We start from the raw sequence: 16,920 nt of genomic DNA on the forward strand, positions 1-16,920 counted from the left end.
GCGCCTCCTTCTCAACCATACCGTACCCGCGCTCCGCACGCGAAAGTGACCTGGAGGCATAAGCATCGGGCTGCAATTCACCCACATCATTGACGTGCTGTAAAACGCACCCGACCCTGTACGCTGACGCATCACACGTAAGGACTAACTTTTTACCTGGGTCAAAAAAAGCTAAAACACTCTTGGAACATAGAAGGTTGCGTGCCTTATTAAAGGTGCATTCTTGGGCAACCCCCCAAAACCAATCGCACCCCTTTCTGAGTAGCATGTGGAGAGGCTCCAGCAGCGTGTTCAAATTCTGCATAAAGTTCCCAAAGTAATTGAGTAGCCCGAGAAAGGCGCGCAGTTCCGAGACATTCTGGGGCCTGGGTGCCAGGCGAATCGCTTCGGTTTTGGATTCAGTTGGACGGATTCCATCAGCGGCAATCCTTCTGCCCAAAAATTCAACCTCAGGCGCGAGAAACAGACACTTGGATTTCTTAACTCTTAGGCCTACCCGATCCAATCGACTTAGTACTTCCTCAAGATTGCGGAGATGAGAGTCGGTGTCCCTGCCCGTGATGAGTATATCATCTTGAAACACAACCGTCCCCGGGATGAACTTGAGCAGACTCTCCATGTTGCGCTGGAATATAGCAGCTGCCGACCTGATGCCGAATGGGCATCAATTGTACACAAAAAGGCCTCGATGTGTGTTGATGGTGGTGAGTAGCTTAGACTCTTCGGTCAGTTCTTGCGTCATATACGCAGATGTGAGGTCAAGTTTCGAGAAAAGTTTTCCTCCAGCCAACATGGCAAATAGGTCCTCCGCTCTGGGCAGCGGGTATTGGTCCTGTAGGGAGACTCTGTTTATGGTAGACTTGTAATCCCCACAGATTCGCACGGATCCATCAGGCTTCATGACGGGGATGATGGGGCTTGCCCAGTCGCTGAATTCCACGGGAGAAATTATGCCTTCCCGCAGAAGCCGGTCCAGTTCGTTTTCAATCTTTTCCCTCATCACATAAGGCACAGCTCTAGCCTTGTGATGGACCGGTCTGGCATCCAGTGTGATGTAGATTCTAACTTTAGTCCCTTTGATGGTGCCCACACCTGGCTGAAAGAGATGTTCAAAACGGCTTAGAACTGTTGAGCAGGAGATCCGTTCCTCTGACGACATGGCGTGAACATCATCCCATTTCCAATTTAGTTTTGCCAGCCAGCTTCTCCCCTAAAGGGCTGGGAGATCCCGGGGGACAATCCACAGGGAAAGTTGGTGCACCATCCCTTTGTGTGTGACTGAGAGCATGGTGCTGCCAAGGACTGAAACGATTTCTTTAGTATAAGTCCTTAGTTTGGTGTCGATCTTTGTGAGTTTTGGTCTGTTGCTTTTGTGCGTCCACAGCTGTTCAAATTGTTGAACGCTCATGAGGGATTGACTGGTCCCTGTGTCCAGTTCCATGTTGCCGGGTATCCCGTTGAGTAGAACCCTCATCATAAATGGAGGCGTCTTGGTGTAAGAACAGTGGACATTGATCGTGTTAACCCGCTGTACCTCGGCGTCCCGTACACTGTTCCAACCATCTTCTGGTCCGCTTTCCGACCCTTCCAATTCGTATACCAGCCGAGCTGCTGTTTTTCTGCACATGCGAGCCAGATGCCCTGTGTAGTTGCAGTTTCTGCAAACGGCATGCTAAAATCGACACAGCCTAGTTGAGTGCCTTCCCCCACATCTCCAACACAGACCGTTTCCATTGTTTCCGAAGGATGAGCTGCGTCTGACTGATGTCCCTTGAGCTTCTCTCAATCTGTTGTTGATTGCTCGCATTGTGGGTTGATGAGGTGTGATCGGCCGTTCATGTGGCCCTTGATTTTGATGGCTTCTGGCGCCACTGTCTGCTGTTGAAGGCCTGCTCTCCTGCCTTTGTCTGTGTGTTGGGGTAGCAGTTTGTTTCACAATTGAACCCCTTGTTCCGATGCCTCGTTGGTTTTCGTACCCGAAATATAGATCAGCCTCGTTTCTTCTTCGCCTGCCAAGAACGTCTGTTCGACCAGTGCTGCTGCCTCTAGAGTCAAGTTCTTAGTCTCTATAAGCTTTTGGAATATGCCTGCGTTGCCTATTCCTTCAATAAAAAAAGTCTCTCAGTACTTCTCTCCTTAGTTCATCGGGGAACTCACATGAACTAGCCAGCCTCCGAAGTTCCGCCACGAAGTCGGGTATGCTTTGGCCCACACAGCGTCTGTAGTTGTAGAACCTGTGTCTGGCCATGTGTAGGCTGCTCGCTGGCTTCAGGTGGTCTCTCATCAATGTGCTCAACTCCTCAAATGACTTGCTTGCTGGTTTCTTGGGTGCCAGTAGGTCTTTCATTAAAGCGTATGTTTTCGAGCCACAGCTGGTCAAGAGATGGGCTCTTCTCTTCTCTGCCTTATCGTCGTCCAGCCAGTCTTTGGTCACAAAGCTTTGCTGGAGCCTTTCTATAAAGTCATCCCAATTGTCTCCAGCATTGTATTTCTCATCTGAGCTGTTGGTAGCCATTCTGTGGATTCTGTGATCCCGTAACTCGTCGCCACTGTTAAGTCCTGACTCTAATGTACTGACTTACACGAGACACATGCTGAAGTCAAGGTCACTCAGGACCTGCACCTTTAATTCCAGCTCTCCAGTGTTGCACTTGCCTGAGACCTCTTTTTATATACCTCAGTGGGACAGGTATGGAATGTCACCTGATGGTAAGGTATGCTTATTGTTACAGGTCATATCTAGTTACAGTCATGTATAGCATGGTAAGATACAGTTATATTCAGTAATGTGAGAAACATGACACTTTTTACCAAGCTCCTACCTGGCTCGCAATTATGTAGGGGGTGGTGGGTTTGTCAGCCTTTTCTGACCTTGACGGTTCGAATCATCCCACTCGCTGGTTCTAGAACTTGGAATTATTTAGGGGATGTGAGAGATCTAGACAGACAACTGTTTGGTGCAAGAACAAATATTTTATTTAGAAAATAGCACACCACACAAATTAACTTAATCGCATATAACAAAATGTACAGAAAAAGGGGGAAAACATATACGCAACGGATACAGAGGTTATGCAGTGAAAAAAAAACACCTCCCACCAAAAAAAAGCACCTGGGAGGCAGACCCAGCATACAATTTAAAATGTCTAAACTCAATCTAAAAGGCCCTCGTTTAGTCCAAAGGCGCCTAATAGTGAGATATTTCTGTCCACATTTCTCCTCCAAAAGTCTAACACAGTTCCCTTTTAAATTCCAGACACATGTCCATTGAGTCCCAGAAGTTAGTGAATCCTACATAGTGAAGACAGAACCAAAGTATTTGTTCAATTTGTCTGCTATTTCCTTTTTCCCAATTATGAATTCACCTGATTCTGACTGCAAGGGACCTACATTAGCCTTCACTAATCTTTTTTTCTTCACTTATCTATAGAAGCTTTTGCAGTCAGTTTTTATGTTCCTTGCAAGCTTACTCTCATACTCAATTTTCCCCCTCCTAATTCAACCCTTAGTCCTCCTCTGCTGAATTCTAAATTTCTTCTAGTCCTCAGGTTTGCTGCTTTTTCTGGCCAATTCTTATGCCTCTTCCTTGGATTTAACACTATTCCTAATTTCCCCTGTTAGCCACGGTTGAGCCACCTTCCCTGTTTTATTTTTACGCCAGACAGAGATGTACAATTGTTGTAGTTCATCCATATGATCTTTAAATGTCTGCCATTGCCTATCTACCGTCAACCCTTTAAGTATCATGTGCCAGTCTATCCTAGCCAATTCACGTCTCATACTATCGAAGTTACCTTTCTTTAAGTTCAGGACCCTAGTATCTGAATTAACTGTGTCACTCTCTATCTTAATGAAGAATTCTACCATATTATGGTCACTCTTCCCCAAGGGGCCTCGCATGACAAGATTGCTCATTAATCCTCTTTCATTACACAAGACCCAGTCTAAGATGGTCTGCTCTCTAGTTGGTTCCTCGACATACTGGTCTAGAAAACCATCCCTTATACACTCCAGGAAATCCTCCTCCAAAGTATTGCTACCAGTTTGGTTAGCCCAATCTATATGTAGATTAAAGTCACCCATGATAACTGCTGTACCTTTATTGCACACATCCCTAATTTCCTGTTTGATATTTGATGCCATCCCCAACCTCACTACTACTGTTTGGTGGTCTGTGCACAACTCCCATTAACGTTTTCTGCCCTTTGGTGTTTCGCAGCTCTACTCATATAGATTCCACATCATTCAAGCTAATGTCCTTCCTTACTATTGCGTTAATCTCCTCTTTAACCAGTAACGCTACCCCACCTCCTTTTCCTTTCTGAATATTGAATACCCCTGGATGTTGAGTTCCCAGCCTTGGTTACCCTGGAGCCATGCCTCCGTAATCCCAATTACATCATATCCGTTAACAGCTATCTGCGCAGTTAATTCATCCACCTTATTATGAATGCTCCTTGCATTGAGACTCAGAGCATATTGTTGTATCAGTATGCTTAAAGGGGCCAGGTTTTCAATATGATGGACTATGTAATAGCAATGTGCTGATAAGGGCTGTGTTTTCAGTTCTAAGAGAGGCTGTGCTGAAAAATGGATTTGCTCTTCCAATGCTGTGAGGTTGTGTGCTGAAGGTTTTCAGTACTGTGAGGGACTGTATAGCAGCAGTACAGTGCATGGCAATTACTCTGTTCTGTTAGCAAACTTTGTCATTCCTAACCTGTCAATTATTGGCAAAGCATTGAGCTGTAGAATAAATATTTTATTTTCTGCTTAAGTCATTATCCATCAGTGTAATGATCACTGAAGAAATTGTGACTGGAGAGTGTCAGAGAAGCCAAGACAGCTGTCCTCAAGAGTGCATGTGATGACAGCTGGTGGAACTGTGTCACATTGACAAGGCGGAGCGTGCAATGCATCAGATCCAAGCACAAGCCTAATTTTCACATCATGGTTTGATCTGCAATCTTATTGTCTTCAGTTCCTCGAGCTTACCCAGTGGTAACTCTTCAGTATATGTACAAAGCAGTCCCAATATGCAGGAAGGCTTCTGCTCGTTACACGTGTGCCATAGAACAGCATAAGGGATCAACATTGTCCTCTGGGTGCAGACATATTTATCCTATTGATATTGGGGTGAGCTCTTTGTCCAGGGACTTTGATCACTGTGCTTCAACGTCAATTTATTGCACACTTCTGAGCAGTTACTGCAGCATTTTTTTCAGTCAGCCTATAATATCACAGGAGTACTGTGACAAAAATCAATCGCAAACAGAACCTATAGGCAAGTATGGAGCCCTTGTATGGAACTTCTGTTTATTCAGCAGGGTGAGGAATGCACATAGTGTAACTGTGCACAGTTCCTGTATATTTAGTGAAAATGAAGGTCAATCATGGTAAAATTTTGTGCAGTGCCGTGTATTCAGCAGAGTAAGAGTGACTCACTGTACAACTGTACAAAGCTTTTGTTTATTTGGCAAGGTAAAGGATACTCACTGTATAATTCAACAAGGTTCCTGATAAACAGGCTGGTAACAGTTACTCATTGTAGAATTGTTCCACGTTTATTCAGCAGAGGAAGTTACTCTTTGTAATTCTTTATATGACTGGATGATGCTTTTTTTGTTTAACATGATAAGGGTCACTTAGAATCACAGAATCATCGCTGTTTATGGCACAGAAGGAGGCCATTTGGCTCATCATGTCTATACCGACCGAATATGGTCTAATATGGTCTATTGGTCTAATTTTGTGGCCTTCCTGTTTGTCCATTAGAATAAAATTTGCACATTGTCCTACACTGTAGAGTTCCTGCTTATTGAGTCCCTGTTTATTCATCAGAGCAAGGGTTGTTCGTTGCGTAGCTGTATGAGGAGTGATTTTAACCCTGCCTGCCTGGCGGAAACTGAGCGGGCAGGCAGTTAAAATCACCCTGGAGACTCACCCACCAATCTCCTGCTCCCCTCCCACAGTCTTCCATTTTAACCTGATCTTCTGAGCAGGCGGGAAGGATACCTTTAAATATGCAGATTGGCTCCGACGACATCACGGGGCCCGAGTGCTATTTTAACCAGTGGCCTGAGCGGGGATGCCATTATAGCGGGCGATAGTCGATTCTCACATGCCTGTTTAGTCACAAGGAATAAAAGTGTAACAGTTCGGGGTAGAGTTTCTGCTTTGGGGGCAATCGGCGATCCAGGCACCAATTGTGCCTACAATTGCACTTGAGTTTTTTTTCTCAAGTTTCTGCTCAAATTCATTTGCATATCAACAAACGTAGAATCTGCCATGAAGCAGCACAATCAGGCAGCGTTTCCGAACGTCATTGTTTTAAATGTTTTTGCTTTTAAAAATACTACGTGATATATTTAAGACCGGTAACTTGGTGCAGTTTGATTAATACAGCTGAAAATGGATTTATCCCAAAAAATAAGCATTTTTAATCAGAGTGTCTGTGAGTAACCCAATTTTAAATAACTGAAAATGACTTAAAAAAAAACTGTACAGAACCATTTTCCAGTTATATTGGTGTACAGTAATCAGTTTCTCAGTAAATAAAAAAAAAATATATATATATTCAAAAGCTTTTAAAAGGTACCTATTATTGTCCTTGCGCCCAAAAGAGCCAGTTTAATTTTAAGAGCCTTCTCGAAGGCCTGCAAACAGGCGCAGTTAGTGGAAACTCGCAATGGTGATTAATTTACTCTGGGGGCGTAGCCAGTATTGTGGGTGGCACCAGCTTCAGCACAGTGTCTTTTCAAACGAGCGCAAAAGATCGCAGAAACTCAACTTGCGTTGGACATAATTTGCGCTTGAATTTCCTCAATCTTTTGTACTCCAGGCACTGCTTATCCTGCACTGTCATTGTGTGCATTTGCTGCTTATTCATTGCAGGTGGAGATCCTTGTTGTGCAATTAAAGGGCATACCCTGTTGTAATGTTCAGTGACATTGTGCAGAAACAACATAATCATGAGCATGATAAACTAATTATATTATCGTGTCCCAAGGGAGAGCAGTGACTCGTGTATGTACTGGAGGATTAATAGTTGCAACAGCTCAGCCCATGCATTACTAATTGTGCAACCAGAGAGAAATCATTTGTGAAGAGTCAGTCATAGGCTAATAGCCATACTTTTAGCTACCTGCGAAAACTTTTAAATTAAGACCGGGATGTACCTCAGGGCAGCTCCTGCTCCACCACCGTGACTTTGCTGTAAATGCTGCAGAAACCCAGGTTCCACATGCAAATGGGGCTTACACACTACACCTGGCGAAGTTACAGTCACGGAGCGAGTGTACCTCCAAGGAATTTCCCAGCTTAAGTCTGCCCGAAATTGGATTTTGTTATAAATCCACACCTTCTGCTAAAATGGAGTCACTGGGGGTGAATGTGGGGTTGGGCCATGCCGCAAAACTACCTGCAACTTCTTGTCGGTCTGAAATGTTTTAAGTTCTGTTTCTGCGTTGTGTCTTTTATATTTACTGACTCATTTCCTTCCTTTATATAGATTTTTTTATCTTGTTCAATATATTTTTTTTATTTTATTTGAAGAAGCAGTTTACACACTCTGTAGGTTAGATGCTATAATATGCATTTCACAATACTTGCAAGAAAATTCTGTCAGGGTCATGCCTAGTTATAAGAACATAAGAACAGAAGAAATAGGAGCAGGAGTAGGCCCTATGGCCCCTCGAGCCTGCTCTACCATTCAATAAAATCATGGTTGATCATCGACCTCAACTCCACTTTCCCGCCCGATCTCCATATCCCTTGATTCCCCTAGACTCCAAAAATCTACCTATCTCAGCCTTGAACATATTCAGAGACTCATTATCCACGGCCCTCTGGGGCAGAGAATTCCAAAGAAATTCCTCCTCATCTCAGTCTTAAATGGTTGACCCCTTATCTTGAGACTATGCCCCCTAGTTCTAGACACTCCTGCCCGGGGAAACAACCTTTCAGCCTCTACCCTGTCAATGCCCTTCAGAATCTTGTATGTTTCAATGAGATCACCTCTCATTCTTCTAAACTCCAGAGAGTATAGGCCCATTCTACACATTCTCTCATCATAAGACAGCCCTCTCATCCCAGGAATCAATCAAGTGAACCTTTGTTGCACCGCCTCCAAGGCAAGTATATTCTTCCTTAGATAAGGAGACCAAAACTGTGTACAGTCCTCCAGGTGTGATCTCACCAAGGCCCTGTACAATTGTAGCAAGATATCCTTAATCTTATAATCCAACCCCCTTGCATAGAAACATAGAAACATAGAAAATAGGTGCAGGAGTAGGCCATTCGGCCCTTCGAGCCTGCACCACCATTCAATAAGATCATGGCTGATCATCACCTCAGTATCCCTTTCCTGCTTTCTCTCCATACCCCTTGATCTCTTTAGCCATAAGGGCCATATCTAACTCCCTCTTGCAGTAAAAGACAACATGCCATTTGCTTTCCTTATTGCTTACTGTACCTGCATGCTAGCTTTCTGTGTTTCTTGCACAAGGACACCTAAACCTCTCTGAATACTGTTCAATACAATAAAGTGAGGTGTACTTGGTGATGGGGCTGGGGTTGGGACTTGGGGAGGAAGAATGTTTCTATAGACTACAAGGCAGGAGCATGTCCCTGTAGTCTCTGTGCAGGTTACAGGGCCTCTTTCTTCAACAAGTATTTTATGTCGAGTCTATCAGCAATGTGATGTTGCTTTCAACACTGCTTACGCTGAAATTCCATCATCCGAAGTTGTTGGTTATTGCAGGTGCCATGTGCGACAGCATTGTACTCGTATGGAGGCCAGAAGCCAGGAGACCTCAGCTTCAAAAAGGGTGATGTCATCATTCTGCGTCGGCAAGTGGATGAGAATTGGTATTATGGGGAAATCAATGGAGTCTGTGGAATCTTCCCTCTCAATTTTGTTCAAGTGATCCATCATTTACCTCAACCCCCTCCCCTCTGCAAAGCTCTTTATGACTTTAATCTGAAAGAGAAAGACAAGGAAGCCAACAAGGATCTCCTGCCATTCCTCAAGGTAAGAAGTCTCGAGATCAATTCTGCATGTTTGAGAGGTTGCATCATTAAGGCAACTGCTTAAAACTCAACGACATCCATAGAATGCACCATCATTCATAATAATGCATGGCTTTTGAAAGAACTTTAAAGGGGCAGTCTTCATACAGTAGCTTCAGTTGGAACAATGGAATTAAAATCGTTTTTTGGTAATATTGCAAAAAGGACAATAGTGAATCGACAGTCCATTTTACACCCTGCCCATTGACTCTGCCATTCATCATCCTATTAAGTAATTTTAATAAGAATGATCTGATTCTGAGACTACAAAAATATGTTATTTTCTGGGTTCGGGTTTAGAGTACATGCACTTGCATTAACCATATATTTTCCAATCCAAATAAGTGCAGCAAGTCACATGGAATTCAGCTGTCACAGGGAACGTTTCTTTACCAGCTGCTGCAGGGTACTATTTCATTCATGCCCTCAGTATCAGATGAAAGACTTAGCAAATCCATTTGTACTCCAGGCAGAGGACCAGCTGTATGATACTCCCTCACGAGGAGTGTTGGTAGGTCACTGCTCAACTTTGAGGTTGTGGTAAATTTAACACAGTTTCAAACTTGTCTTTCAGAATGATATCCTAAAAGTGATCCGGAGAGTTGATGAAAACTGGGCTGAGGGCAAACTCGAGGACAAAGTAGGAATATTCCCCATTTCATTTGTTGAGGTAGGTTTTATTGGGAATTCTGCTAATCATTGGTTACTTTTGTGTTCCCTTTATTTAAGATCAGCAATCATGGTCAGGAATGTACACTTCTTTTTATAGTGGAGCCACCTTCATGAAAAATGCTTTTAAAGAAAAATACATGAAGCAATGACAGAAATTAAATTGACACTCGTTATCACATCACTTGTGCATGATAGCGTCACAATGAAAATTACTCATAGCTTTTTTTACTCCTTTAGTTTCCAAAAGAAAATGTTTGGCAAACCTTTAAAAACACATAAGTGCAATCTCTTATTCTGGAGCGATTTAAACATTCTTCTCATCTCAGAACAAAATGAAGGGCGCCTTTTAACTTGCCGCTATCCAGAGCTAAAGAAGTCTCATGAAATAGGAAGTGTGGAATATGCTCAACTTATTGTTTTTCATACTTATCAATGAGTCAAATAGCAGGGTCCAACCCACACTAACAATTAATGTGGAGTTGTGGCTTATCCAGTCATCCATTTCTAAATTCACTTATCTCCTATAACTCTTAGTTACATGTTCTGCACAGTCCACAATCTTTTAGAGTTGCAACATGAAGCCCCGTTTCAGTGCTTTTCTTTTACAGAGCAGCCCATTTTCCATCTTTACCTTTTTCTAGACTACCCCTAAATGGGAAGAAACTGTTTGGACGAGTTGTCTCTAACTCTTTCAGCAAAACCAAATCCAACTCTAGCAATGAATTATGATTGGACTTAACCATATGCAATAAAAAATTGCTTTCTATTTAGAACAGTATAGTGGGTCAGCTCATAAGAGCTCCAAGGCTATATGCTACAGAGCAGAGCAACATTTAAGATTCAGTCAGAAGGCTAGAGATAGCTGTTGGATGCTTGATGCACATATTAAATTCTTGCCTCCCTTACTTTGACAGAAGTGTTAACTCACTTCAAATAATAATAGCTCTACTAAAGTAGTGGGGGAGAGAAATGTAACACTAGTGATTTAAGTATTCGTATGATAACATTGCCAATAATTTTCACTGTATGGCAGAGCGAGCAAAGGCTCGGCCCCTCCCTACAGGGAGCGGGGCAAGTGATAAGAAGAGTTCTTCCAAAATTGTTGTGAAGTATCTCCTGGTAGTCTGTTTGCTCAGCTTCATTGGCAATGGTTTAGGAGCAAGTTACATACTTCGACCTCTCTGCCAGGATGTGATGTCCAACATAAGGGGCCCAAAAGAGAGGAAGAGGTGAAAATATATATATATATATATATCTTAAATAGAAAATATATTAGAATTAAAAAATGTGAATGTATTTATAAAAACATTACCCAAATGTCACTTTGATTTCATTGATTGCACTATAAATACTCAATTCTTTCTCTTTTTCTGTCTTCTACAGATGAACTCAACGGCAAAGCAGTTATTAGCAACAAAAAGGCCAGATGTGAAAGGTGGTACATGCCATTGCAGTCCAGCAGCTGCCAATTCGAGCACAACCATCAGACACTCAGAGCTAGGGAGGACAGTTGCTAAAGAGAACCGTTCTCACACAAGCGCTATGAATATGCTCAACAGAATCTCCCACTTGTCTCCATCTCACCAGCCATTGCAGATCAGTTCACCAGTGCTGATTAGTTCAAGTAACCCAGCAGTCGTGGCCCAGATTGCAGAAAGAAGGAGTCCATGCAGTCCCACCAGACAGGTATCATTTCTGTTTCATCTCAATGTTCTTGGTGCCAATATCATGGTAGTGTCTGTGCTGAAATCCTGTGGCCACTAAGAACAAGGCTGAATCTATTTAAACTCTCTTAGGACATTTATTGCAGATTAAAGGAGACCTTTATTCTATCTGAGTTGAAGATGAAACCCACATCTATCCTCCTGAATTTGGCAAAACTAGTATCACTAATGTGGAAGCTAATGTAACTTGGATCTGATGACTTTTATTATTTGCTTAGTAGTCAAGTTCAGCATAACATTTTCATAGGGTTGAGTGGAAACTGAGATAGTCAAGGAGTTAAATCAATATATTAATGCATGCATATGACCCAGCAAACAATTCATTTTTTTCATAATGCAGCACACTTATCTTTCAGTTAATTCCTTCTTTCGGTTTTCAAATTAGAGGTACAAAAGAAGTCATGTCCTTTTGTATCTCTAGTTCTATCCGCTTCTGTCAGGCACAGGAAAACAAAAAAAAGAAAAATACATTTATATAGCACATTATTACATTTCTCAGAAGTATAACTTTGAACTTCAGTCACTGTTGTTATGTGGATAAATACAGCAGCCATTTTGCGCTCAGTAAGATACAACAAACAGCATTGAAATGAATGGCCAGTTACTCTGTTCTTTGTAGGTGTTGGCTAAGAAAGGAATGTTGGCCAGGACACTGGGAGAACTCCTGTTCTTCTTGGAAATTGTACAGTGGAATCTTTAACATCTACTTAAACAGGTAGACATGGCCTTGCTTTACTGTCTCAAGACCCTTGAAGGATGTGCAGATTGATATCACCAGAGAGAAGTAACCTCAGTGTGTCACTACCTACACCACAATAAACCACTGAAGACTTGTTTACTGCCATGGCCAGTGTGGCTTGTTCTTCCCTAATTGTCCTGAGAAGGTTGGTGATGGTGGGACTTCTCCTTCAAGCACTGCAGTCCTTATAAGGATGGCACTCCCACAATGGTGTTAGGTGGGCAATTCCTGAATGTTGACCTTGCAGTAATGAAGGAATAGTGATATATGTCTAAGTTTGTATGGTGTGTGACTTGGAAGACAATTTGGAGCTGATGGTGTTCATGTGGCATTGCTACTATTGTTCTTCTCAATGCTAGAGATCACAGTGGAGAGAGATGCATTCAAAGTAGCCTTGGCAAGTTGCTGTCATGTAGATCATAAATATTCCAGTCACAGCTAGCTGATGATGGAGAGGCTGGATATTGAATCCAGTGGCAAGGGTACTAATCAAGCAAATTGCTTTGTCCCAAATAGTGTTCAGCTTCTTGACTGTTGATGTGGCTTCATGCACCCAGGTGAGTATTCTATCACACACCTAATGATTGTTGTAGATGGTGGAGTGGTTTTAAGGAGTCAAGAGGTGATCCAGCCTTTGCCCTGCTCTTGTAACCATGGTGTTAATATGGCTGGTCTAGTTAAGCTTCTGGTCAATTATGGCCATTGAGATGTTGATGGTAGGGGATTCAGCAATAGTGATGCCATTGAAAGTCAGGAGGAAATAGGCTTTCTTTTTTTGAGATGGACAATAATTTGGCATTTATGCAGCACAAATGTTACCTGCCTCCTGTCATTCCAAGCTGGATGTTATCAAGTTCTGCTGTAGACTGGCATGGACTGCATCATTAATGGAGGAGTTGTGACTGGAGCTGCACACTATAGAATCTTCAATGAGCAGTCCACCTAATGATGGATGGACGGTCATTGATGAGGGAGATGGTTGGCCAAATGTGTTTTTCTGAGGAACTCCTAAAGCTGCCTGACAACCATAACCATCTTTCTTTGTGTCAGATACAACTCGAGCTACTGAGGGTTTTTGTTTCAACTCCCATTGACATATGCCTGCCTGCATATATACAGATGTTTACTGAGCCTGTGCAGTACAGTCTTGCACAAGTAAATGAAAAGCTTAAAGGAGCATGCATGTCACATACTTATAGGTGAGCTGGTTAGTAGTTGGGAAGAGTGTGTGAACCATTTATGCGAATACTTTACCTGTCTGAAATAAAAAACATGTGTATCTAATACACAGTGAACCATCACTAGCCAAACCAGGGTTGTTGAAGCAAGCATTTGGACAGTTGTGTGAGGCCTAAGCCGATGAGGCATAGTGAAGGGCAAGGAAAGGAACAGGGGAATAAAAGTAAAGGAAAAATATAAATCATGTATAAGGTATGGAATTCTCATCGCACATGCTTACATTTCAATATACAATGCCTATACTACATGCTGCAGTGTAATAAAAAGCACATACATTTTTGGGGTTTTACAGTTGAGTCTCCCTTTAAAATCCTCCCCTATTCCACTCCCTCTATTGCCTCTGTGCCCAAAATCCTCTTCTTAAAAGGAGTAAAAGGTTTAGATTGGATGATTACTCTGCCTTGTGGCCACGCTCCCTCAGTGGTAGAACAGCTTTAAGAATGGCCAGCAGTCATTGAAGAGCAGCTGGTCAGCTTTGATGAATAAAACAATGGAGCTAAATTACCTCCCTTTTACCAATGGGAATTGTGAGCCCTTAATAGACGTGACCCGCATAATCAGGGCAAGTCAATAGAGGAAAGTGGTATGCGGAGGTCTTGGTTAAGTGACACTCTCCCAGGACATTCTTGGAAAAGCATCTTGAGGAACCTGTCCTTGTTACCATTGCTTTTAACTTTTAATACATGCACTAATAAGAAAATCAAGGGCCAAGTGACCCCAGGTTTTGGGTCAGTGGCCACTCACATGCACACTCCATTTCAGATCAGTACATGGCTGCCATTTCATATCGATGTGATTGTTGATGAGAACATAGCTGTACCTGAGAAATGACTGAGATCATAAATCTGCAAGATTTCCATGGCCCCGTGAAATCAAACTTTTGTTGCTGTGTGGCCCCAAGCAATATGTGCAAGTTCTAACCTGTAAAAATCACTCACATTTTTCTGCTCGTTATTTTGATTTCAAACAGAAACAAACTTTCACTATTTTAAAAGCCCTTCTATTGTAAGGAGAGATACAAGCCGAGATTCTCTGGAAGTAGGGCAGAGTGTAAATCGTGCCGCCCAATGTCTTGAGTGCTGACTCTGTCATAGGTTCTGGACTCAGTCTCATTAGAATGTTCGAGGTGAGCTGCAGGCATTAGGGACACCTGTGATTGGGAGTTCACTGGTTAGGAAATGGAAAACAACATTTTACATGAAATATTTAATTGCCTGCAGCAGTTCATAGGACCAGGCCTCATCAAGTTTATTTTTGCTGAGCGCAGGCGAATTATTTTCCAAAAGATGGCTGTGAGGTCAGCTGAATGGGCCCGACAGCCACCGTGAATGACAGGCCGAAAAGCCTGGGGCACAAGGCCGCAACCGGGAAGCGGTGGTGAGGGAGGGAGGAAGGGAGGGAGGGTGAGAGAGATCGTGAGGAGATCATGGGGAGGCGGGATTGGCAGGGGGCAGATCGATGGTGGGGTCTTCAGATTCAGGTCAGGAGGAAGATCATGGAGGTTGGGGGGAGATCATTGGTGTAATGTATGCATCTGTGAATATGCTCACAGGTTTGCAGAGGTGTTGAGTTGGGTGTGGCTTGGCCAGTCACAGGATGTTCACAAGACTCAATAAAACCCCAGCCCGTTGTGTTCAGGGGATCCACGATGAGGCAGGTGATTGTGAGCCTGGTGGATGAACTGGTAATGTGTGGTGTGATTGTTAAACCTTTGCTAATAAACCAACTAGTTCTTAATAGCAATGAATTCTTAAGCAAAGAACCCATGAAGCAAATACATTACAGATAGGGTGGGGGGGGAGTCAGAGATTGGGTAGCAGGGGAAGTTGGTGATCACGGGGAGGGAAGCAGGTAAACTTGTTGCGCCTGGATGAAACACTACTGCTTCTCGTAGCCCACAAGCAGCACTGTAAGTGGATCCTGCCCGTCCCACCTCCTTTTACCTCCATGGGTTAAAAATTAAAATCCTGTTAAAATGGAGGCACGCACCCTCCTTAAAAGCTTTTACCGACTGACCCACCTCTTATGAGCAGATTGATCGCCCGCCCTCTCACCCACCCCCCGACCCGCCTTCTTCAAAACTGGAAGTGAGCAGATTGGAGACAGATTGGGGTTGGGCTTGAGATTTTGTTTAATTTTACTACCCACTCGCCCCCAATCCAATTGGGGCATTAACAAGACTATGGTTCATTTTCTGACCCAGACACCCAATTTAAACCAGTTAAATGGACAGTCCCAATTAGTCAATCTTGAGCATCAACACACAGGTTCAATGCTAGACATTATATATAATCAGTATCAGGTTTTGTGTATGTGTGCGTGTGCTTTAAAATAAAAATATGAGATTAAAGAATTTGGCACTTTTAATATTAACAAACGACAACCCTGCCTCTTAAGTTGTTGATTTTTTTGACAGCATATTCGCTTACCTATGATTAGCAACTGATTAACAAAACAATACTTGTCAAATTCAAAGTTAGCTCCATTAGCTAATACATTTGATAGTTAGGCAATGGTCTCGGTACAGCTGCTGTTTTCAGATTCCACTTTCATGCCCACATGCGGAGGAGGCGGGGGTCCCCGATGGAGGGCACTCTATGCAGGAGTCCTCCCACTATTCATCGGGGACTTGGCCTGGAGGGTGGTGCACGGAGCAGTGCCGTGCAACAAATTTTTAAGCCGGTTCACGGACTCCCAGGCCGCCTGCAATTTCTGCGGTCTGGAAGAGTCCGTGTTCCATGTTTTTATTGAATGCACAAGGTTGCAGCCCCTGTTCCACTATTTGAAGGGGCTGCTCCTGAAATTCTGGCTGCACTTCAGTCCCACTCTCCTGATCTTTGGGCACCCTGTGCGGAGGGGAGCGGGTAGGTCCGAAGGCCTCCTCGTAGGACTGCTCCTGGGCACGGCCAAGGGTGCCATCAGCCGGTCCAGGCAGCGGGCGGTCGAGGGGGTCGTTCAACCTGACTGCCTGCCTCTCTTCCGCTCTTACATCCGGTCCAGGGTGTCCTTGGAGATGGAGCATGCGGTGTCCACCGGTACGCTCGCGGCCTTCCGCGAGAGGTGGGCACCGGAGGGACTGGAGTGCATCATCACGCCCGGCAACCAAATTTTAATTTGATTTTACGTTTTAAAGTTTAATTTGTTTTAATTGCCAGTGCTTTTAGTGTCCCCCTCCCCTTTATAGGGGGCACTGGAAAAAATTTGATTTTAGCGCCCCCAAAAAAAAACCAAAAAAAAAAGGAAAAAAAAAAAGGGGCCTTGAAAATGTCTGGAGTGTCACCCAGGCGGGTGGCACGGTTTAATGTTTATGTTTATTTTCAGGTAAACTCAAAAGAGTTTCATGCCCACATGCGGAGGAGGCGGGGGTCCCCAATGGAGGGCACTCTATGCGGGAGTCCTCCCACTATTCATCGGGGACTTGGCCTGGAGGGTGGTGCACGGAGCAGTGCCGTGCAACAAATTTTTAAGCCGGTTCACGGA

The 16,920-nt window shown here is 43.5% G+C and overlaps 1 protein-coding gene across 3 annotated transcripts in view; it reads left to right on the forward strand.

The window, feature by feature from the left end:
* Window positions 1–16,920, forward strand: part of LOC139262034 (E3 ubiquitin-protein ligase SH3RF1-like) — a 159,194-nt gene that overhangs the window by 71,900 nt on the left and 70,374 nt on the right. For all 3 annotated transcript variants that reach the window (XM_070877194.1, XM_070877197.1, XM_070877196.1), the window contains exons 3-5: window positions 8,759–9,028; window positions 9,641–9,736; window positions 11,122–11,424. In XM_070877194.1, the coding sequence (XP_070733295.1) occupies window positions 8,759–9,028; window positions 9,641–9,736; window positions 11,122–11,424 (669 nt within the window). The remainder of the gene's footprint in view (window positions 1–8,758; window positions 9,029–9,640; window positions 9,737–11,121; window positions 11,425–16,920) is intronic.

Source organism: Pristiophorus japonicus, chromosome 4 (genome assembly GCF_044704955.1).
Source record: "Pristiophorus japonicus isolate sPriJap1 chromosome 4, sPriJap1.hap1, whole genome shotgun sequence".
In the NCBI taxonomy this organism is placed as follows: Eukaryota; Metazoa; Chordata; class Chondrichthyes; family Pristiophoridae; genus Pristiophorus; species Pristiophorus japonicus.